The sequence below is a fragment of the Solenopsis invicta genome, chromosome 11, assembly GCF_016802725.1.
Source record: "Solenopsis invicta isolate M01_SB chromosome 11, UNIL_Sinv_3.0, whole genome shotgun sequence".
Classification (NCBI taxonomy): domain Eukaryota; kingdom Metazoa; phylum Arthropoda; class Insecta; order Hymenoptera; family Formicidae; genus Solenopsis; species Solenopsis invicta.
Window position 1 is genome coordinate 11,068,857 of NC_052674.1, and position 24,845 is coordinate 11,093,701.

General features: G+C 31.9%; 3 protein-coding genes across 7 annotated transcripts; all 3 read right to left on the reverse strand.

The window, feature by feature from the left end:
- Positions 1-7,559: 7,559 nt before the first annotated feature.
- On the reverse strand, positions 7,560-8,760 carry LOC113004464. Its single transcript, XM_026137833.2, has 2 exons — positions 8,375-8,760; positions 7,560-8,245 (listed from the first exon to the last, which is right to left on the reverse strand). The coding sequence occupies exons 1-2, from the start codon at positions 8,531-8,533 to the stop codon at positions 7,826-7,828; spliced, it is 579 nt and encodes a 192-aa protein (XP_025993618.2). The 5' UTR covers positions 8,534-8,760; the 3' UTR covers positions 7,560-7,825.
- A 779-nt stretch (positions 8,761-9,539) lies between these two features.
- On the reverse strand, positions 9,540-12,171 carry LOC105201389 (GDP-mannose 4,6 dehydratase). The gene is made up of 7 exons (XM_011169384.3): positions 11,579-12,171; positions 11,096-11,338; positions 10,823-11,015; positions 10,517-10,749; positions 10,205-10,420; positions 10,051-10,119; positions 9,540-9,950 (listed from the first exon to the last, which is right to left on the reverse strand). The coding sequence occupies exons 1-7, from the start codon at positions 11,630-11,632 to the stop codon at positions 9,888-9,890; spliced, it is 1,071 nt and encodes a 356-aa protein (XP_011167686.1). The 5' UTR covers positions 11,633-12,171; the 3' UTR covers positions 9,540-9,887.
- A 1,385-nt stretch (positions 12,172-13,556) lies between these two features.
- On the reverse strand, positions 13,557-20,466 carry LOC105201390 (forkhead box protein S1). 5 transcript variants are annotated; one of them, XM_039455094.1, is made up of 4 exons: positions 20,323-20,466; positions 16,810-16,966; positions 14,319-15,133; positions 13,557-14,117 (listed from the first exon to the last, which is right to left on the reverse strand). In XM_039455094.1, the coding sequence occupies exons 3-4, from the start codon at positions 14,943-14,945 to the stop codon at positions 13,923-13,925; spliced, it is 822 nt and encodes a 273-aa protein (XP_039311028.1). In that variant the 5' UTR covers positions 14,946-15,133; positions 16,810-16,966; positions 20,323-20,466; the 3' UTR covers positions 13,557-13,922. The 5 variants fall into 5 exon arrangements, with proteins under 5 accessions (XP_039311028.1, XP_039311029.1, XP_039311031.1 ...); XM_039455095.1 differs by lacking the exon at positions 20,323-20,466 and adding an exon at positions 18,225-18,308; XM_039455097.1 differs by lacking the exons at positions 16,810-16,966; positions 20,323-20,466 and adding an exon at positions 15,214-15,675.
- Positions 20,467-24,845: the final 4,379 nt, after the last annotated feature.

Consider the following 24,845-nt stretch of genomic DNA (forward strand, 5'->3'; position numbering starts at 1 on the left):
GTAAAATTGGTTTTTTTCCGAATTTCTCCAATATCTCTGTGTTCTGATAGCCCACAGAAGAGTTGTAACTTTTATCACGATGTATCGAATTGTTGAAGTGAAAAAGGGAAGACTTATATCAGTCAAATTTCGAAATTTTTGAGTAAAATTTTTTTGCGAATATCTTTAATATCTCTGTGTTCTCATAACCCCGAGAAGAGTTCTAAATTTTATCATTATGGATCAAATCGTTAAAGTGAAAAACGAAAGAGTTATATCAATCAAAGTACGAAATTTTTGAGTAAAACTTTTTAGCGAATTTCTCAAATATCCGTGTTTTTATAGCCCCCAGAAGAGTTCTAACTTTTTTCATAATAGATCGAATCGCTAAAGTGCAAGACGAAAGAGTTATATCTGTCAATGTTCAAAATTTTTGAGTAAAATTGGTTTTTTTCCGAATTTCTCCAATATCACTGTGTTCTGATAGCCCACAGAAGAGTTGTAATTTTTATCACGATGTATCGAATTGATGAAGTGAAAAAGGGAAGACTTATATCAGTCAAATTTGTAAATTTTTGAGTAAAATTTTTTTGCGAATTTCTATAATATCTCTGTGTTCTCATAGCCCCGAGAAGAGTTCTAACTTTTATCATCATGGATCAAATCGTTAAAGTGAAAAACGAAAGAGTTATATCAATCAAAGTACGAAATTTTTGAGTAAAACTATTTTGCGAATTTCTCAAATATCTCTGTGTTTTTATAGCCCCCCGAAGAGTTCTAACTTTTATCATAATAGATCGAATCGCTAAAGTGCAAGACGAAAGAGTTATATCAGTCAAAGTTCGAAATTTTTGAGTAAAATTGATTTTTTTCCGAATTTTTCCAATATCTCTGTGTTCTGATAGCCCACAGAAGAGTTGTAACTTTTATCACAATGTATCGAATTGTTGAAGTGAAAAAGGGAAGACTTATATCAGTCAAATTTCGAAATATTTGAGTAAAATTTTTTTTGTGAATTTCTTTAATATCTCTGTGTTCTCATAGCCCTGAGAAGAGTTCTAACTTTTACCATTATGGATCAAATCGATAAAGTGAAATACCAAAGAGTTATATGAATCAAATTACTAAATTTTTGAGTAAAACTTTTTTGCGAATTTCTCAAATATCTCTGTGTTTTTATAGCCCCCAGAAGAGTTCTAACTTTTATCATAATAGATCGAATCGCTAAAGTGCAAGACGAAAGAGTTAGATCAGTCAAAGTTCGAAATTTTTGAGTAAAATTGGTTTTTTTCCGAATTTCTCCAATATCTCTGTGTTCTGATAGCCCACAGAAGAGTTGTAACTTTTATCACGATGTATCGAATTGTTGAAGTGAAAAAGGGAAGACTTATATCAGTCAAATTTCGAAATTTTTGAGTAAAACTTTTTTTGCGAATATCTTTAATATCTCTGTGTTCTCATAACCCCGAGAAGAGTTCTAACTTTTATCATTATGGATCAAATCGTTAAAGTGAAAAACGAAAGAGTTATATCAATCAAAGTACGAAATTTTTGAGTAAAATTTTTTAGCGAATTTCTCAAATATCTCTGTGTTTTTATAGCCCCCAGAAGAGTTCTAACTTTTTTCATAATAGATCGAATCGCTAAAGTGCAAGACGAAAGAGTTATATCTGTCAAAGTTCAAAATTTTTGAGTAAAATTGGTTTTTTTCCGAATTTCTCCAATATCACTGTGTTCTGATAGCCCACAGAAGAGTTGTAATTTTTATCACGATGTATCGAATTGATGAAGTTAAAAAGGGAAGACTTATATCAGTCAAATTTCGAAATTTTTGAGTAAAATTTTTTTGCGAATTTCTATAATATCTCTGTGTTCTCATAGCCCCGAGAAGAGTTCTAACTTTTATCATCATGGATCAAATCGTTAAAGTGAAAAACGAAAGAGTTATATCAATCAAAGTACGAAATTTTTGAGTAAAACTATTTTGCGAATTTCTCAAATATCTCTGTGTTTTTATAGCCCCCAGAAGAGTTCTAACTTTTATCATAATAGATCGAATCGCTAAAGTGCAAGACGAAAGAGTTATATCAGTCAAAGTTCGAAATTTTTGAGTAAAATTGATTTTTTTCCGAATTTTTCCAATATCTCTGTGTTCTGATAGCCCACAGAAGAGTTGTAACTTTTATCACAATGTATCGAATTGTTGAAGTGAAAAAGGGAAGACTTATATCAGTCAAATTTCGAAATATTTGAGTAAAATTTTTTTTGTGAATTTCTTTAATATCTCTGTGTTCTCATAGCCCTGAGAAGAGTTCTAACTTTTACCATTATGGATCAAATCGATAAAGTGAAATACCAAAGAGTTATATGAATCAAATTACTAAATTTTTGAGTAAAACTTTTTTGCGAATTTCTCAAATATCTCTGTGTTTTTATAGCCCCCAGAAGAGTTCTAACTTTTATCATAATAGATCGAATCGCTAAAGTGCAAGACGAAAGAGTTATATCAGTCAAAGTTCGAAATTTTTTAGTAAAATTGGTTTTTTTCCGAATTTCTCCAATATCTCTGTGTTCTGATAGCCCACAGAAGAGTTGTAACTTTTATCACGATGTATCGAATTGTTGAAGTGAAAAAGGGAAGACTTATATCAGTCAAATTTCGAAATTTTTGAGTAAAATTTTTTTGCGAATTTCTATAATATCTCTGTGTTCTCATAGCCCCGAGAAGAGTTCTAACTTTTATCATCATGGATCAAATCGTTAAAGTGAAAAACGAAAGAGTTATATCAATCAAAGTACGAAATTTTTGAGTAAAACTATTTTGCGAATTTCTCAAATATCTCTGTGTTTTTATAGCCCCCCGAAGAGTTCTAACTTTTATCATAATAGATCGAATCGCTAAAGTGCAAGACGAAAGAGTTATATCAGTCAAAGTTCGAAATTTTTGAGTAAAATTGATTTTTTTCGAATTTTTCCAATATCTCTGTGTTCTGATAGCCCACAGAAGAGTTGTAACTTTTATCACAATGTATCGAATTGTTGAAGTGAAAAAGGGAAGACTTATATCAGTCAAATATCGAAATATTTGAGTAAAATTTTTTTTGTGAATTTCTTTATTATCTCTGTGTTCTCATAGCCCTGAGAAGAGTTCTAACTTTTACCATTATGGATCAAATCGATAAAGTGAAATACCAAAGAGTTATATGAATCAAATTACTAAATTTTTGAGTAAAACTTTTTTGCGAATTTCTCAAATATCTCTGTGTTTTTATAGCCCCCAGAAGAGTTCTAACTTTTATCATAATAGATCGAATCGCTAAAGTGCAAGACGAAGAGTTATATCAGTCAAAGTTCGAAATTTTTTAGTAAAATTGGTTTTTTTCCGAATTTCTCCAATATCTCTGTGTTCTGATAGCCCACAGAAGAGTTGTAACTTTTATCACGATGTATCGAATTGTTGAAGTGAAAAAGGGAATACTTATATCAGTCAAATTTCGAAATTTTTGAGTAAAATTTTTTTGCGAATATCTTTAATATCTCTGTGTTCTCATAACCCCGAGAAGAGTTCTAAATTTTATCATTATGGATCAAATCGTTAAAGTGAAAAACGAAAGAGTTATATCAATCAAAGTACGAAATTTTTGAGTAAAACTTTTTAGCGAATTTCTCAAATATCTGTGTTTTTATAGCCCCCAGAAGAGTTCTAACTTTTTTCATAATAGATCGAATCGCTAAAGTGCAAGACGAAAGAGTTATATCTGTCAATGTTCAAAATTTTTGAGTAAAATTGGTTTTTTTCCGAATTTCTCCAATATCACTGTGTTCTGATAGCCCACAGAAGAGTTGTAATTTTTATCACGATGTATCGAATTGATGAAGTGAAAAAGGGAAGACTTATATCAGTCAAATTTGTAAATTTTTGAGTAAAATTTTTTTGCGAATTTCTATAATATCTCTGTGTTCTCATAGCCCCGAGAAGAGTTCTAACTTTTATCATCATGGATCAAATCGTTAAAGTGAAAAACGAAAGAGTTATATCAATCAAAGTACGAAATTTTTGAGTAAAACTATTTTGCGAATTTCTCAAATATCTCTGTGTTTTTATAGCCCCCCGAAGAGTTCTAACTTTTATCATAATAGATCGAATCGCTAAAGTGCAAGACGAAAGAGTTATATCAGTCAAAGTTCGAAATTTTTGAGTAAAATTGATTTTTTTCCGAATTTTTCCAATATCTCTGTGTTCTGATAGCCCACAGAAGAGTTGTAACTTTTATCACAATGTATCGAATTGTTGAAGTGAAAAAGGGAAGACTTATATCAGTCAAATTTCGAAATATTTGAGTAAAATTTTTTTTGTGAATTTCTTTAATATCTCTGTGTTCTCATAGCCCTGAGAAGAGTTCTAACTTTTACCATTATGGATCAAATCGATAAAGTGAAATACCAAAGAGTTATATGAATCAAATTACTAAATTTTTGAGTAAAACTTTTTTGCGAATTTCTCAAATATCTCTGTGTTTTTATAGCCCCCAGAAGAGTTCTAACTTTTATCATAATAGATCGAATCGCTAAAGTGCAAGACGAAAGAGTTAGATCAGTCAAAGTTCGAAATTTTTGAGTAAAATTGGTTTTTTTCCGAATTTCTCCAATATCTCTGTGTTCTGATAGCCCACAGAAGAGTTGTAACTTTTATCACGATGTATCGAATTGTTGAAGTGAAAAAGGGAAGACTTATATCAGTCAAATTTCGAAATTTTTGAGTAAAATTTTTTTGCGAATATCTTTAATATCTCTGTGTTCTCATAACCCCGAGAAGAGTTCTAAATTTTATCATAATGGATCAAATCGTTAAAGTGAAAAACGAAAGAGTTATATCAATCAAAGTACGAAATTTTTGAGTAAAACTTTTTAGCGAATTTCTCAAATATCTGTGTTTTTATAGCCCCCAGAAGAGTTCTAACTTTTTTCATAATAGATCGAATCGCTAAAGTGCAAGACGAAAGAGTTATATCTGTCAATGTTCAAAATTTTTGAGTAAAATTGGTTTTTTTCCGAATTTCTCCAATATCACTGTGTTCTGATAGCCCACAGAAGAGTTGTAATTTTTATCACGATGTATCGAATTGATGAAGTGAAAAAGGGAAGACTTATATCAGTCAAATTTCGAAATTTTTGAGTAAAATTTTTTTGCGAATTTCTATAATATCTCTGTGTTCTCATAGCCCCGAGAAGAGTTCTAACTTTTATCATCATGGATCAAATCGTTAAAGTGAAAAACGAAAGAGTTATATCAATCAAAGTACGAAATTTTTGAGTAAAACTATTTTGCGAATTTCTCAAATATCTCTGTGTTTTTATAGCCCCCCGAAGAGTTCTAACTTTTATCATAATAGATCGAATCGCTAAAGTGCAAGACGAAAGAGTTATATCAGTCAAAGTTCGAAATTTTTGAGTAAAATTGATTTTTTTCCGAATTTTTCCAATATCTCTGTGTTCTGATAGCCCACAGAAGAGTTGTAACTTTTATCACGATTTAACGAATTGATGAAGTGAAAAAGGGAAGACTTATATCAGTCAAATTTCGAAATTTTTGAGTAAAACTTTTTTTGCGAATTTCTTTAATATCTCTGTGTTCTCATAGCTCCGAGAAGAGTTCTAACTTTTATCATTATGGATCAAATCGTTAAAGTGAAAAACCAAAGAGTTATATCAGTCAAAGTACTAAATTTTTGAGTAAAACTTTTTTGCGTATTTCTCCATCATCTCTGTGTTCTGATAGCCCCGAAAAGAGTTCTAACTTTTATCATAATAGATCGAATCGCTAAAGTGCAAGACGAAAGACTTATATCAGTCAAAGTCCGAAATTTTTGAGTAAAATTTGTTTTTTTTCCGAATTTCTCCAATATCTCTGTCTTCTGGTAGCCCACAGAAGAGTTGTAACTTTTATCACGATGTATCGAATTGTTGAAGGAAAACAGGGAAGACTTATGTCAGTCAAATTTCGAAATTTTTGAGTAAAATTTTTTTTGCGAATTTCTTTAATATCTCTGTGTTCTGATAGCCCCGAGAAGAGTTCTTACTTTTATCATTATGGATCAAAACGTTAAAGTGAAAAACGAAAGAGTTATATCAATCAAAGTACGAAATATTTGAGTACAATTTTTTTCGAATTTCTCAAATATCTCTGTGTTCTCATAGCCCCGAGAAGTGTTCTAACTTTTATCATTATGGTTCAAACGTTAAAGTGAAAAACGAAAGAGTTATATCAATCAAAGTACGAAATTTTTGTGTATAACTATTTTGCGAATTTCTCAAATATCTCTGTGTTTTTATAGCCCCCAGAAGAGTTTTAACTTTTATCATAATAGATCGAATCGCTAAAGTGCAAGACGAAAGAGTTATATCAGTCAAAGTTCGAAATTTTTGAGTAAAATTAATTTTTTTCCGATTTTTTCCAATATCTCTGTGTTCTGATAGCCCACAGAAGAGTTGTAACTTTTATCACAATGTATCGAATTGTTGAAGTGAAAAAGGGAAGACTTATATCAGTCAAATTTCGAAATTTTTGAGTAAAATTTTTTTTGCGAATTTCTTTAATATCTCTGTGTTCTCATAGCCCCGAGAAGAGTTCTAACTTTTATCGTTATGGATCAAATCGTTAAAGTGAAAAAACAAAGATTTATATCAATCAAATTACTAAATTTTTGAGTAATACTTTTTTGCAAATTTCTCAAATATCTCTGTGTTTTTATACCCCCCAGAAGAGTTCTAACTTTTATCATAATAGATCGAATCGCTAAAGTGCAAGACGAAAGAGTTATATCAGTCAGAGTTCGAAATTTTTGAGTAAAATTGGTTTTTTTCCGAATTTCTCCAATATCACTGTGTTCTGATAGCCCACAGAAGAGTTGTAACTTTTATCACGATTTATCGAATTGATGAAGTGAAAAAGGGAAGACTTATATCAGTCAAATTTCGAAATTTTTGAGTAAAACTTTTTTTGCGAATTTCTTTAATATCTCTGTGTTCTCATAGCCCCGAGAAGAGTTCTAACTTTTATCATTATGGATCAAATCGTTAAAGTGAAAAACCAAAGAGTTATATAAGTCAAAGTACTAAATTTTTGAGTAAAACTTTTTTGCGAATTTCTCAAATATCTCTGTGTTTTTATAGCCCCCAGAAGAGTTCTAACTTTTATCATAATAGATCGAATCGCTAAAGTACAAGACAAGAAAGAACAATTCATTTAAAAAAATTGCTTTTTTACATAAAAATGTTTTTTAAATACTTATCACATCAGAAGTATTTTATTTATTAATTGTTAAAGTATATAACTATCAGTATGTAATTTGCAATGTAAAATATTAACGTTTTATAAAATAAACTAAAAATGTAATGTAAAATCTTGTAAATATCACAGATCTGTGAAGAACAATATAAAAATTGCTTTGCCTTTCTGAATATCGCTTTGATAATGTTTACTTATTGTTAAATATATAACTATCAGCCTTAATTACTATATAGAATCTAGTTAACAATGTATAAAATAATCTTTAAAGAAATCAAATTTATAAAATATCACAATTGTGAAAGAATATATCTATTTGAAATAAAAAATTTGCGCTTTACGTTAAAGCTATTTGTGGTGTGGGTTAAAAGAGTCAGCAAGTAATCTTGAACCCATGCTCTTACTAGCGAAAGCAGTATTCCTATTACTTTCTTGACAATGTGATAATTGATGTAATCGCATATTAAGAAATCTTGAAATTAATATTTGTCTTTGGTCGTGACATGTAGATAATGGAAATGAAGATAATTCTTTTATTAAATGATATTCCAAAATATTTTAAAGTGACTCTTCTAAATCTTTAAATACATTCTGAGAAGCCATTAGAATTAATTCTGCGCCATGAAGAATCTGATATACTTCATCAGATACTCGCACTAATGCATCTTGTACAAATTCACATACAAGTAAAAGTCCAGCTTTGGGATGATCTACAAGTCCCCGGTGTAATAAACTATTATAGCATACATTACATTTTATCTTTGATTGCAACTTATGGACAACATATCCACACATCTTGTACAAGATTTCCTCTTCTTCTAAAGATAAGGACGGACAATTTTGCAATTTTGGTAATTCGCCAGTAATTTCAGTATTTTTTTTTGTATATGGACACGTACAGAAGTAACGTGGTACGGCATCTTTACATACTTGTTTCCTTCTAGCGATGAACGCTATGTCTTTTCGATCGAAATGTACCTGAATAAAAAAATATTACAAAACTGAAAAATAGGATAAATATTAATTATAAACTCTAGCTGTCAAGAGCTTTTTATATTTCCTTTACATCTGGAAATGCATTAATGGAGATTAATTCAAAATGCTTACTTCACAAATTCGTTGCGAAGGTGTGGGTTGCCATTCGGAACTTTTATTTAAAGCAATTACCCATTTCTTACAAAGATCTGCATCCGATGGAAAATTAAAGCAGGCATAACCTTTATTGCTATTATTATTACAACGATATGCAATACAACAGGTTGGCATCGTGAATGTAAAATCTATATATAGTATGCAAAGAAATAATAATGTATTCAAAAAACATTAAAAAGGATGACTTACTACTTTTTTTCGCAAGAATCAATGTTGACAGTAGTCGCACTACAAAGCTACGCGAGTTTAAATTACGTGCGAAAAACTCTAGCCAATCAGAGAAATATTACGATCACGTGACTGTTTTTCGCATCTCTGTTTACTATAGGGTCTCTAGGAAAAAGGCCGCCGTGGCCGCTCTCAGGTTCCTCTCTGACATTGGCATCGTAGTGTGTGTTCACATTATAGAGATGGCGTATGGCGTCTCGAAAAATCATATCAACTAAATTAACCAAATAGGCATGTTCCTAGTGGCTGTTCTTTTTATTAATAAAAAAAAAAATATATATATATTAATTAAATCATGGTCATTCTCACGATTTTTCTTTTCTTTTTTCTTTCGTTTTTCTTGTAAAATCTATTCTATCCAAGTTTTTTTTATGCGTACTTTTATTTTACAGGATTGCGATTTTCTCTTTTTTTGCAATTGTATACAGAATATACAATTTTTTGCAATCTTCTGATGCAGTCTTCGTTGATCAAATGCACTATGATTTTGTTTGAATTTTTTTAAAAGCTCCCAATAATTTATCAGATTTTATTGCTACAATGGCAGGCAAATAACTGTTATTATGTTGTATTTACATTTGGATGTATCTGGAATTCCATATTAAATTGGAACATATCAGCATTGCTAGTTAAGAATAAAATTAGGATATATCTGGAATTTCAAGTGATAATGGTATACATTCGCTTCTACAGACAATATTTTGTTTTGGTCAAATGTAGATTTTCAGATACGTATAAATTTGTTTATATCTGGTTGTAGAAAACCGCATTTGGTCAAATATGTGCCAACTCTTATTGGTACCTAACCATTGTAAATAATTTGTAAACATTTTTTAAATACTTATAATTAAATTAAGTTTATTAAATTACTAAATGAAATCATTTATATAAATAATTTTGTATATGCATATCTTTATTAACATAAATTATTATTTTTCATCGTTTCATTTAATACAAAATCATCATGACTTTCTGATTATTTGTGATAGTTATTCAATACACTCTCAAATGTTTCACCTTAAGAGTATTAGATATTTCAATAATCCTTACACATATTCATTTGTATAATATATTATTGCTACTAAATTACAGTAAAAATCTTATTCACTCGTAAGTTTCGAAAAACATTTTAAAAATATTTATATAATATTTACAAAATCAATAATTTGTAAATACTGTTACTTCATACGGAAACAATATAATAAATGCGTTTGGCTGTATCACAATTCAAATATAACTATTAAGCATTTGGATTTTTGGACATTAGTTCCAGGTCAGAATCCATCATATCTTTTACAAGTTCCTGCAATCAATATAATTATATATACATTACAATTGTGATACATAGTGTTTAATCTTTGAGAATTATTTGCATTTTTCTGAAATGATATACAGAAAATTACCTTAAACGTAACAGTCGGTTTCCACCCAAATTTGTTTCTTGCTTTTGATGCATCGCCTAAAAGTACATCCTGTCGAAAAAAAAACAATCAAATATAAAATTGATTTAATTTCTCTAACTCTCAATTCTCTAGTTTATTGAACATGATGTCTTACCACTTCGGTTGGACGGAAGTATTTCGGATTTACGCGAACCATTACTTGACCGGTTTGTGCGTCTTGCCCCGTCTCATTCACACCCTCACCTTGCCACTTGATTGTGCGACCCACATATTGGAATGCAATTTCTACAAACTCCCTCACGCTATGTGTCTCTCCCGTTGCTATGACATAATCGTCCGGCTGCGTTTGTTGCAACATCAACCACATTGCCTGCACATTTCATGTAACACAGGCGATATCAAAAAATTTGGAGTATTTAATTTAAGAGTCACGTAAACTTCAAATCTAATAGTCATAAAATGTTACCTCAACATAATCTTTCGCATGGCCCCAATCTCGCTTTGCATCTAAGTTTCCTAATTCGACCACATCCTGCAAACCTAAATGTATCTTTGCTATAGATCTCGTCACCTTTCTCGTGACAAAATTCTCTCCTCTTCGCGGACTTTCGTGATTGAATAATATGCCGTTACACGCAAACATATTATATGCTTCTCTATAATTTACAACAATCCAGAAGCTATATAACTTCGCACAAGCTGAAAAAAAATATATAATCTAAAATAATTTAATCTAAACAATACGATATAATAATCTCCTTCTCTTAAATACCATATGGAGAGCGTGGGTAAAATGGTGTTTTTTCATTTTGTGGGACTTCTATCACTTTGCCGTAAAGCTCGGACGTTGAAGCGTGATAAAACTTTACAGATTTTTCCAAACCGCATGTACGTATCGCGTCCAATATTCTTACTGTTCCAACTGCATCTACTTCCGCAGTGTATTCGCTTACCTCAAAGCTTACCTGTCAATACATAAAATAGCACACATCACATAACTTTCAATTTATTTTATAAGTATTTTGCATATATATTTAGTATATACCTTAACATGACTTTGCGCTGCAAGATTATAAATTTCTGTTGGCTGTATCGCGCTAATGACTTTGATCAAACTACTGGAATCTGTCATATCACCGTAATGCAGCTTCATTTTGCCCTGTCTGTGACATTTCGGGTCAGCATAAAGATGCTGAATACGTCCAGTGTTAAATGAACTTGCACGCCTGATGATGCCGTGCACATCATATCCCTTCTCCAGTAAGAACTCTGCCAAGTAAGAGCCATCCTACAAATAGCAACAAAAGACTGAGAATAGTATAAATGTCTACTGTTTCTAAGATAGTTTCGTAACAAATATATGTGGCAAATAGAGTAACATCTTAAAGATTTCAAAATCAACCTCTCGTTTAAAGTTCAATGCTACAGTTTTAGTTTGAATGTCACGTTTTGTTGAATCAACACATTCCGTAAGCAGCAGTCAGATCAGTTGTAAATTTAATGTTTATTAAAAGTTTCAAGTGCTTACCTGCCCAGAGATACCTGTTATTAGAGCGACACGTCTATCATCGCCAGTTGCCATGTCGATACAAATCAAGTTCACTTTCCGAGCTTACTGTTACTTATCTACTGCCACGACAGAGCCATTAAAATGTTGATGTTTATCAATGAAAAAACTAGTTTCTTTTTTCTTGATCTAAATATTTATGTCTTTTTTTTCCTGTGTTGTCTTTTGTTCTCTCTATCGTTTTTCACTATGCCTTCAATTATCTCTTCCTTCTTATTTTTAAATATAAATATTAAATATCTCTCGTGTTGAAACTTGTTCACATCTTATCATCGCATTTTACTGTTGTGAGAAGTATTAAAAATTAATAAATTATTCGCCACAGTGATGGGTTTTTCTGTGTCCTCCTTCTGTCATTCTTTCAACTCGTTTCTCAATCCTGTGAAAATTGTTGCAACGACTCAAACACTCAAAATTCTTTCAAATTTTTCGTACGTCAGTTTTCACGTTGCGAAAACCGTCAAATGTTTTTCCATCGAGAAGAAATTACTCCGCGATGATAAAGTCAGTAACTCTACGTGATGACTCAGTGATGACTGTATGTACGTGATGCTATCTGTGTTATATATGATATTTTCTGAACTACGTAGCCACGAATTTTCTCTATAGGTAATACGTTTTCTTAACGTTGGTTCCGCTTAGCGAAGTTTCAAACCTCATCTAATGTCTTCGATTAAACTCCGATTAATTTATCGGCTTAAATTATTAATTTATTCGGTAGAATTATTGCCTGCAAAATTTGTAATCATATCCGGAGAGAAAAATTTTATTTTCATCAAATTTAATGAAATGTCAAGCTCATAAGGAATTTTATATTAAAAATTTTAATTTTAATAAAATTTTAATGAACTTTAATATTTAATTTGATGAAATTTTAATGATAATTCGTGGAACAGATTATTTTCTACGTTTAAAAAACAATTTAAATGGCATTTTAATGAAAATTTAATAAAAATCTAATAAAATTTTAATAAAAAGTTATTACTATTTAATGAAAAAGTAAGGAAATTTTATTAAAATTGCAATTAATTTTTCTAAAATTGTAACAAAAATCGCAAATACTTTATAATGGTAAATTAATGTCACTTTATTGGAATTATAATTAGTTTATATAACATTACAATAAAAAATCACAAATAATCATTAATGATAAATTAACATTTTATTGAAATTTGTATTTAATTGTTTTTTGAATTTACAACGAAAAATCACAAATCTCTTAATGACAATTTAATTTTATTGAAACTAATGAATTTTTGATGAAATTTTAATGAAGTCTAATCAAAATATTTTAAAATAAACATATTTCAATAAAATATCATCAAAATTTTATTAAAATTGCATTAAAATTTAATCAAAATTTTCTACCAGAAAATTATAATTTTTTATTTCATATGAAGTACAAACAATTCAATTATTTTCTTCAAAAATAATTATGTAGTATCAGATACTATAATATGATTACATTAAACTATAAAGAATATACACATATTCTCAAAAAATTATTTTAAGAAAAAGAAGTCCGGAATAAAAAAATTTCAATTTTTTCTTCGTTTTGATTTGTAATTATCCATTTCGTATATATATCTGAATCTTTCTGTAAAATTTTTCCTATCAACTTAACTAAAATAAATGAAAATAGGAAGCAACACACTAGGAAATGATATATATGTGACTTAATAAATACAACGCAAATTAAAAAAAAATATGCAAAAAAATGTTACTTTATAAGTATCAAAAAAAATAATTTGTTGCTTTTATGTGTAACATAGGAATACGAACGCATAGAAACTGTAATATTACTTAATATTTAATTGCTTTTATGAAGAAATAGTGTCAAGTGTAATTAAACAAACGTGTTCAACGTATTTTTAAAATAATATCACGATCTTATTTTAATTCACGAATTGTTGAAGACAGTGCTATTGTTGCTTTTTTGACAGAATCTTTTTGAAAACTTGAACAGATTTTCTCTTTATTTTCTCTTTCGGTTATGCGAAATGCAAAATTTCTTCGGTGTGCTTTGCAACGTAGTAAGTAGAAAAAAAATTACGTTAAACACACATATTAGTTTTCTAGATTTCTAATTATAATGTTGTATACATAGAATAATCTTTATGTTACAACAATAAAACGCTTCACAATAAATAGAAGTATAATTCTGAATACACATGTAACATATTGACGCAAAATTTAATTTTAATTTCAAAATCCTCTTATTTAACACCGTTGATCGACGCCAAGAGGTCGTCACATCGTTTACATCGATGTCACTAAACTATCTCAGTAGTAAGTGCGTGTAAAGCTATATTTGCGACTCTCGTGTGGACTTCCGTAGTATGTTGTCGATGCTGAACATGGTCATTTTTGGGATATGTCCTGTGGAATCTGTACATTCAGTTTCGTTATCATTTGCCACAGTGCTCTCTTTGTTCGTTTCAATGTTCTTACGTTGTTCCTCTTGATGTCTCGTCAAATTGGTCAAGAGTTCGGTCGATACCTGCAATCAGAGCCGCGCTTCAGTAGTGTTATCAGAAATATTCCATTAGCAAAGCTGTTTTCTAGTCCGAATAGTCTAGATACGACGCGTTCGAGCCGGCATGCGACAGACCCAATTTCAGATGTCGAACCGTCGCGTCTCGAGATAATCGCGCGGGCCGTAGAGCCGTTCCTTTGCCAAAGGACCAAAGCTTCTCTGTACCGGTAATCCCGCGAGCCCGCGTGGTCTTTCCTGAGCGAGCACCCGCCGTCGTCTCGTTCTCCTGCGCCTGTAATTGCCATGCTCGAACATCTCGCTGGCAGACGGGTCCAGGGTCCAATAGCTTCCCTTCCCGGCCGTGTGATCCTCGCCGTCCTCCGCGCTCGTCCGGTCCCGCGGTACCTTCACGAAGCAGTCGTTCAGGCTGAGATTGTGCCGTATGCTGTTCTGCCAGCCTTGCCGGTTCTCCCTGTAGTAGGGAAACTTGTCCATGATGAACTTGTAGATCCCGGCGAGTGTCAGCCGTCGCTTCGGCGATGAGTTGATCGCCATCGCGATCAAGGCGATGTACGAGTACGGTGGTTTCTCGTGATGCGGCGCGGTCTTGTAGCCGATCGGCGGCCTCGCCAGGACCGGCCAGGACGCTTGGCAGAAAGCTGGCCAGGCGACGCTGTCGCCGTCAGCGCGCAGCATCTCCGGGACCAGGCTGGCGAGTCCGCATGCACTCGCACGTTTTAGGGGAAACATCTTGTCAATCGGGAAGACGCACCAGTACTCCTGGCATCGAGTACGCGGATCCTGCGCGTCCGCGAGAAGACCGTGAATCTCAGGACAATTGCTCGGATGCATCGGAAATTCTCCTCGAAAGAATTCTCCTTCAAGACGAAAAATGTCGTTTACGCAAGATAGCAGCGCGCGGTCGTCAGAGTCCTCGGAAGATTTCCAATAACTCTCTCTCTTTCTTTCCCTGTGTTACCGCTTCTTCCGACGACGCGCGATGTTCCGCTGGGATATTCCGTCACCGCGCACTCAGTGAACTGTGAAATTGAAGTTACATCACATTCTCACCGTCTCTTCCTCTCTCGCAATTAAAAGTAAAGAGCAGCGGTTACTCTACTGTGTATTCCCACGGAGAACACGGAACCACAGCTCGCGCTCGCGTAATCGTCGAGGAGTGCGACCGGACACTCTGTCGATCAGGGCGCGACGGATCTCGGCCGGGGACTCCGTCGCATCCAGTTTCCCTAACGAAGATTTGTTTAATTTGACACGGGGGAATCTCTCTCTAGAGTTGGCTCAACCCCGCCCATCGGTGGTTTTCCAGGGAACTCCCGTTTACGCTCTCGTGGGGAGGAGATTACCTATCCGGGACCGCACTACGTGTTTTATTGCTGTTTACACATATGCTGTTTCAACACCCACGCCGGCAGTAACCGCGCCAATATATAAACAGTGTTGCGATAATTATATCGAGGCCGAACGGTTTCTCGGAACGGTTTCTCGGAACGGTTTCTTCCTTCTAGCCGGTCCTTCCTTACGATCGATGCAAACTCTCGTATACAGAGAGTTAAGGAAAAAAAAAGGAAGGGAGCAGAAGTCAGACAGAGCTGCTTCTTTCTCACAAGACTGATTTTTCGAATCACATCGATTAAACGCTATTTATTATAGTAGTGTTTACATTTCTCACTGTCTTGAATCACCTTCCTCTTTTAATTTGTCTAGCAATGAGTCAATATATATGTAAATCAGGCAAAAATGAATGAGCACATTGAAATATAAAACAGATAATAGGGTTTACATTTTTAATTTAACACAAGATTACGATAGTGTGATCGGAATCGTTTTTTAATAAATAGATATTTGCATGATAATTATTAAATTCTTCTCTTAAAAAATTTACAGAAAGGATTGCATAGAACCGTAAACATAAATTACATTTATTTAAATATAAATTAAAAGCGTCAGGTTTCACTTTTTTTTATTTGTTTGCATTGCTTATCAAATCCCCGCAGTATTATCTCCTGGACTGCCGGATAGTTTTTTGGATACCTGCGCATATTTTAATTTTTTAAACAGATGCCTCGAAAATATATTGTATATATTATAAATATATATATTTTATTAAAATATATTAATATTAATTTTTTCATGTATTTTCCTTAAAAAAACTTGTTATTTTTAATTGTAGTTATTTATCAATAATTAGTAAAATTTATATATATTTATACATATAGATATACGTAAATTGTACCAATTATCGCTAAAGAAATACAATTAAAAATAAAAAATTTTTAATTAAAAAAAAATTCGCAAAATGTTAACATTATTATGTATTTTCCTTAACATTTTTTATTTTTAATTGTATTTATTCATCGACGATTGGTAAAATTTCTCTATATTCACGTTGAAAAGAATTTCGCGAACACGCGATAATTAATGACACTTAATTTGTCACGTATGTCGCTTTGTAATTACAATGGATAAAACATGAAAAACGCTTGTTACTGTGACGAAATCTTCTTTGCATAAGTTATGGAAGCGAATAAATCGGACGGCGCGCGGCGTAACGAATTAGCGGATGTAAGATCGGAACGTTGCGTGCCGATTTAGAATTCTTCTCGTAGCAAATTAATCCCGAGCATATATCGCTTGCGGCTTATAATAAATACGAAAGCTAAGGAGGGACGAGAGAAAGTGCCTTGTATGTGCGTACCATATGTCCGGCTCTGTTGACCCAATACATCCTGAAGTTATCTTGAGCCTTGAAATAGCCTCCTCGATGATTTTTCGACGACGATCGGATCCTTTTTTTGAGTTTTTCCAGGTGTCGGCGTTTTTTCATTTCAGTTTGTTGGCCCAGAGAAGGGTGCCTGAAATATATGGTATATGACAAATACTTAGATAGTGTGTAAACACGGTTGTGAAACGGTGTAATAGCTTGTAATAACATGTAATATGAACTGGATAGTAGTAATATAATCGGAAAGCTAGCGATTCCGATATATACGACGAAAATATACGTGACGAAGAGATATTAAATAATACAAAATATCATTTTTTAGTACACAAAAATTTATTTTGTCATATCAATCAAAATTAATAATATCTCTTAAGTCAGTTTAAATAAATCTTAGATTGATAACTTTTTCTATAAGTTGTTAAAATGCTATTAAAACGTGAAAAAGAAATCTGCTTAAAAAGTGTTTGAAGTTGCCAAATAATTTCATGTTTAATAAAATTAAAGATAAAGAATAGAAAAAAAGTAAGTTCGACAATGGCACATCAGAAAACGAAGTAAAGACAATTTATTTGGTGTCAATTCAATCAATAATTAAATCCAATCGTCTAGTTTATACAAATAGAATGGTTTCATTAAGTAACTTTCCACTAAAATGAAATTTACATTTATTAGTAATTATATAATAAAATGTAATTACTCTAGGGACCTTATACATTCCATAATTCAATATTCAACAATTTTGTCAATACTAATACTGATAATATTATTGATCGTGTGATTGATATTAATTGATTGATGTACAATATTGATCATGGTCCTTTGATTTTCGATTTTCGATATCACTGTGTGCTTAGAGATATTTATAATTATAGTGATAATAATTGTATGAAAAGGATGTCAATATTTCCGTCAGTACAGTCAACAATCGTAGATAATACAAAAATCACAGAAATTATGTTATTTTAAAAAGTATTGATGTATGCTGTTAATATTACTGATTTATTATTACTAATTATTGTATTATTGATCGTGTAAGATTTCTATTATGTGAACTAATAATTCAGCAATTGTCAAATTGTATCTACAAGATGCTTTTTATTTCGTGAATTCATATGTTCATAAAAAATGACATAGTTTTCTTTGAAATCTGTGAGTTGTTTGACTTTTACATTAGCTTTGTTTGGAAATAACTGACAACTAATAATTGACAACTGTCTTCGTCAATATCTACACCAATTTTTTCTTTCGTTATTATTCAAATGACGTTCTTTCTATACACTTGACTGATACTTATGTGAGTAACGGTCCTCATAAAATCTCTAAATAAGTACTTGAAAACTGCGGGATTGTTAGTCGAGCATATACTTGGTTTCGATCGCTTCTCTTACCAGATCGTTCATCAAACACCCAAATGAGAAAGTCTCAGATTGCTCAATATATAGATACATGGTGCCTACAATTATAAAAAAGTATAAAATAGTGCAAAATGATTATATTTTATTAATAGGAATCTTGTAACATTTTAGGCGCTCCCTTTATATATTTTTTTATTAATATTACTAGCACAATTAAAAGTGCGTCGTTTTTATAATCTTATAAAACAGTATAATACCATTCGATTATGTAATATCTCTAGATAAATCCGTACATTGACAATGTACATTATTTTGTGAGATTAGATAGTATAGATTATTTGGTGAGATTGAGCTCACTATGACCATACAATATTGACATTTACAAAGAAAATGTTGTAAGAATATATATAAAAATTAATATTATGAAATTATAAAAGAGAATAAATGATTTATTTTCTTTTAATTTTGTATTATTACATTTTGAGTCTTCTCACATTATTTGTTTAAAGTCAATATTATAAGTTTCCTGGAGAATGTCAGCTGCAACCACTGCAGTCTAGAAGCAACTCTCAATTGTGTTTTACGTAAATAAAATAATAAATTTTATGCAAGATTGCGATTAGCACCGACGAAGGAAGGAAGTTGGTTCTCAAGATCTAATTACGATGCGCATATTTTTTCTCTGATATTGTTTATCACCGAGATTGCCTTCTTATTATTTTAGTCTATTGCGAAATAGGATTTATTTTTAGATAAAAATTATCTCGTACAGGAATGATAAATAATCGGATATTTGTTGAATAGAAAAAATTTGTGCCATGGAGTCGATGGGAAATCCCCGAGTGCGATTCACTTTAGATTGATTTTGATGGTATTTTTTTAAGTCTGCAGAAAATCCATATTATGTGAATTTCAACTCTTTTTTCACACAATGTTGATATTAATTCTTTATTCAAGTGTGTTTTAATATTCTACTTTTTTAATAACAGAATAATTCTTTTTTAAGCTTCTTTATTTAAAAAAAAGTCCTTCAAAATTAAAGAGCCTATAGTATGTGTCAGCAAGTCATCTCAAGAAAACGTACATAAACTTGAGAGAGTATTTTTCTACTATTTAAATAGATGGTGTAACAGTTGCGTTATATTAGATTCGAAATCACATTACTTCTCTGCATCGAACTCCAAGACGAAGAAGCGTCTCAGCTATTAACAATAATTCGAAAGTCGACGACGCAAAGACGAGTAGCTGAAACGGCGTTTATTTGCCAAGCGAAGGCCTAGGTAAATTTGCGAAGTCTTAAAAGGAATCGCAAAGTAGACGTTTCCGTGTCGTTATGGTAAAAGCTAGGAATTCAGCGGTCGAGCACTTTGCCGTTTACTTGCACCAAAATTCGGCAAACTCATAGTAAAAACATGCATAATCGTATATGCACGTCTTAAGTTAAAGTTTAACGACCGAGTTTGTATTTTACTGCGTTCTACAAGTTGAAGAGAGAAGAAAATGTAATACACAAGCATTATATATTATATAAACGTATGCCAAAAATAGTTATCAAGAAGATTAAGATAAGATTGTGAATGAAGAAATACGTAGCTTTGTCTAACGTTTTAGAGATACCAACTCGAACTGATTCTTATCAATGCAAATCATCAATATTATCACTAAATCAATCGATTTTTTATCTTTTAAGATTACTGAAGTGTACTTCACTTTTCAACGAAGCGTTTTTGGACATGTTTTTAGATGTAACATCTTTTATTTCTATTTACAAAACGACGTGTATTTACATTTGTTAAATTTTAGACATATTCATAATTTTCATAGGTGTAACATATTTTTTATTTGTATTCAAGAAATAATTGGCACTTGTAATATTTGTTCAATTTTGCTAATCGTCTAAACTTTTACAAATTTAAAATGTAGATATGCGTACAATTGATATGTTTCACGCATTCAAATATTTTCAATTAATTTATTTTCAAAAATGGGATTCAGCATTTTCAACTGTTACGATATCTGTAATTGACGTAATGTTCATTTATCTTGCTATTAGATCCGTGTATTTATATTGCTGCATTATTGCGTGATGAATGTGAATGTATGAGAAAACTTATCGATTGTCTCATCTCACCAATATTGCCGGAAACAAAGTACTACGCAGCGAAAGTGTAAGCAAGTAAACCTCGCATCATCTTCTCTCTTACAGTGAAATCCATCGCTGTAACGAAACTAATGCCATATGATTCCGAGTGTATGTTCCATTTTATTATTATACATTTCAAATAGATTAGATATAAATACACATGATACTCAATGCTCATGCATTTTATATTATTGTTTTTTATATTTATTGTATTTTATTGGTAATATTGATTGTTTCGCTATCTGTTTTATTCTGTCTGATGTCATATCGTCAACTTCAGTTGGTCTTTGAAAGAAATTATTTTATCAGACAATTTTTTCATTAGAAACTTTATTCATTTTTCTAGATTCTTATATTCACTTTAGATAAACGAACTGCAATTGATGAAACCTCAAATGTATAGAGTGTCTTGAAATTCATGAATTAAAATACTAGAAAGCAAGGAAGTTGTCGTAAAAGTCAGTAAAATAGATGTTTGTAAAAATTTTTAAGCGGTTATTTATGAAGACTTGGAGCTAGTCAATAAGAGATTACGTTTAGTCACCTGTCATATGGTCACTAATATATTACTGTATGTGCCACTCGCGAATATGCGACTGTCTAAATGTAGTCGATCAACTTTAACTCTTATATCTCAAAAAATATTGTTTGAAATAAAAATTTATAAATAATTATTTTAGTTAGTCTCACGAGAACTTTCTTGTTACAAAGAAAAGTTTATTCGAGTAAAAAATATATTCGTTTAAATCAAAATGTGCGTTGCTACATGGTTAAAGAAAAATTTCTTTGACTTGAAGAAAGTTTTTGGTTGTTTTTTTTTATTAGAATTAAAGAAATTGTTTCAACGTGCAAACGCAAATCTTTTTGTTTAAATAAAAGAAATACATTTTTAAAATCAAAGTAACTAAATTATTTCTTACATTTCTGTCAGTACTTTCAATAAAAAAATTATTTGTTTAATTTAAACAGATCATTAAAGTTAAAGAAACGATTTCGTCAAAGTTGAATATAAATTTTCCATGTGTTTATTTTGATTTCGCAAATTTCGGAATCTTGCGCATGAGTACGTATGCACTCAATTGTTCTCAGTAGCATTCGCTATACAATATTCGATCATTTTTTATTTCATTCAGCTTTTCAATAAAATGCATTCACGATTCTCACAACTGTTACTCTACTTGAGTGATAATGAATTGAGAGATTTACATTTATTATATACATGCGTTAAACATATTCGTATCTCTAATAGTAACTAGTGCGTAACTCACCGGTTCAAAACGGATAGAAGGATTTAACATTCCGTGTGTGCGGTATATAAGCGAATCGACCGCGGGAAATAGTTACGAAGGAGAAAGTAGCGCCGTCATCGTTAAAGCATTCGGTCATACGCAGCGATAAAAAGAAAAGAGAAAAAAAAGAAAAAAAGGAGAAAGATCTCGAGGAAAAAAATCGTGTGTATGAAGCGATGAAATCAGAAGAAGAGGGGGTGGGGATGGAGGAAAAGGAAGGAGAGAGAGAGAGAGAAAACGCGTTTTATCTTCTCCCATGTTTATTAATTTGATTGTCCTGGTGCCGTTCGCCGACCTTAATTGACTTTCCATGCTCGGGTTTAACGATACCCGGGAAAAACGGTGCGTCGAGGAATAAACCGATTTCCTCCGCCGATTTCCGGCCAACGGTTGCATCGTGTCCGAGAAGAAAGCTCGCAACGGTACAAATTCATTAGTCGTTACGTCACCATGAAGGGAAAAATAGAGAGAGAGAGAGAGAGAGAGAGAGAGAGAGAGAGAGAGAGAAAGAAAGGACGGTTGAAGTTAAGGTAAAAGTCCTCATTACGGAACATCTAATCGTGTCCCTCACATAGAACAGTATTAAATAAATCAAAATAAAAAATAATTATGATGAGCTTTGATGAATATAAAAATTTTATCAATATTTACAAGTATTATTGCTTAAAAAAAAATGTGCAACAATATTGTTTTGTAATAATTAGAATTAACAAAAAATACTTGATTGTGTCTGTCTCGAAAATCGTGCGAATCGGTGATTATTCCAATCGGAACTGATTTTACTTACTCATTAAAAGTTTCAACTATTTTTATACATTTAAATGGTTTTGAATATTCGAAAATAGCTTAACTTGTAGCTCTTGGTTCATAGAATCAAATTATTTCATGTGTTTTTTTACCTGAAACAGTTTTTTATAAAATAAACTACTGTTTCATAAGAGGTACATGAAATTGGCTGTAGTCCGTATTTATGGAACGATCCGGAGGTGTTCCAAGTCTACGTATCTAGCCTCTAAGGCATGTACCGTTTTATGAAATGCATATTGCATGATAATGAAGTCGCATTACAATATGTTTTAAAGAAGTTTTTATTAGTGTAATTGTTACATAAAGGCTTTCAAGAAGGTAATTAAGTGGCATTTTCATCACGAACACAAGTAAGTATGCGTACGTATGTACTATATAGATCTTTACTTTGAAGTCAAAATGTAAAACTAACCTACAAATTTTAGTAATCATAGGCAAGATTACTTTAATAAAAATATTTTCTTAATTTTATGTTACAGAGAATTACTTAAGTAGAGTTTTAGAATTTTTTCCAGCTAAAGCTAAGAAAGTAGAAAAAAGCAAGAAGAAGGAAAAAGGATGGAAGAAGGAGAAAAAAAAACAATACTCTCATGAATCACTACAGAAAGCTCTGCAAGTTAACAAGGGCATATAGGAAAGCTGCAGAAAAGTTTGGCGTACCGCCAACTTCTCTTCATAGGACTGTGAAAAATCCTCACAAATTAAAATCGAAAAGTGGTCCCTCTACAGTTCTACCTGCAAATTTAGAACAGGATATTATTAACTGGATCTTGTATCGAGCAGAAAGAGGAAACCCAGCTACGAAAACCAAGTTGTTAGATTCTGTGCAAAGTTATATACAACTAGAAGGGATAAAAACTCCCTTTATTAATGATAGGCCAAGACGACACGAGAAATTCAGGAAATAACTTTCAGGACACCTCAGCATTTGAGTATGATTCGGGCTTCTGTTACTAAAGAGGATATAAGAGGCTGGTTTAAAGAAATTGGATCGCACTTGAAGAACAAAAATCTATTAAGCATTCATGCATCAAGAGTTTTCAACTGTGACGAAACAAACATACAATTTGTACCAATATCTGATAAGGTCTTAACAGAAACAGGAGCAAGGAATTCATATAAAATATTTGATGGCTGTGAAAAAGAAAGCCTTACTGCTTTGTTTATGTACAGCGCTGATGGTACGCGAGCTCCTCCAATGATCATGTTCAAATACAAAGAAGTTGTACCATCAAATATTTTAAAAAATTGCTCAGTAGGTTGGGGTATAGGAAATTCAGAAAATGGATGGATGACTACCGAAACATTTTATGAATACATAAGCGATTCAAAACAAGATTAAAAATGGAATCTGACAAAGAATGTTTAATAATTTGATCACAAGTATTATTAAAAGTATTACAAGTATTATTAAAGTATTATTAAAAGTATTATTACTTAGATTATTTATGATAAATATGCTTATTTGTTAAGTATGTTGTGAGAAATATTTTATTGTGAGTTGTAAACTATAATATTTTGAAATTTTAAAATAAAAACTAAAAACTAAGCTAATTTATTATATCTATTTATTTAACTTTAAAAAATTATTATTACTATTATTATTACTACTAAACTAATAAAAATTATTTTGCATGCTAAAAAGTTATTTTGTGATGTTTTTGTGTGAATTAATCATTTATAACAAGAAATATTTAAGTGTTCCAAAGAGGGGACATCGATTATGGAACGGGGGGTCAAGCTGTAAAAATAGTGTTCCAACAGACGTACAGGTTCTTGCTTTAGTTTTTTATTTATAATAATTCAAATTTTTAATGAATTTTAATTTTCCAAAGTTTAATTTCATCCTTGAACACCAGCCTATCGATCACAACTCAAAGTATTTATATATAAACTCTTATAATAATGTTAATCAACCAATAATCTATAACCTCTGCAAAAGTGTTCCATAATGGGGACTTTTACCTTACCGAAGCGATCTTCTACTGCGGTGCACGAATTCGGCGAAAAGTGAATCTCTCTCGTCGCTAAATTCTCTCTCGTTCCCGGAGGGATTTTTACGAAAGAGTCGCCGTCCATTCGCGCGTTCTTTTTACAACGTTTACACACATACGCGCGTACGTTCGGCAAATACCGCTAATTGGCATTCACGCAACGTGCTTCGCAAACCGCACGCGCTCCTCATCCAGTCCGTACGGTATTCCCGACAGGTTTTTCGGTCTATTGCTACTCCGGAAATTACCGTCGAGGCATGAAAAGGCCGCGTAGACCGCTCTCTCGAAATGTCGTAATTCGGAACGCGCGTCGCGGCTATAGCGCCATGCCTTGCGTAGCCCATCTGTTTATTGAGAACAACCGTTTGCACGGTTTAGCATGGTAGTTACGTGGTAAACGTTGTTGTAAAACGGGAATAAA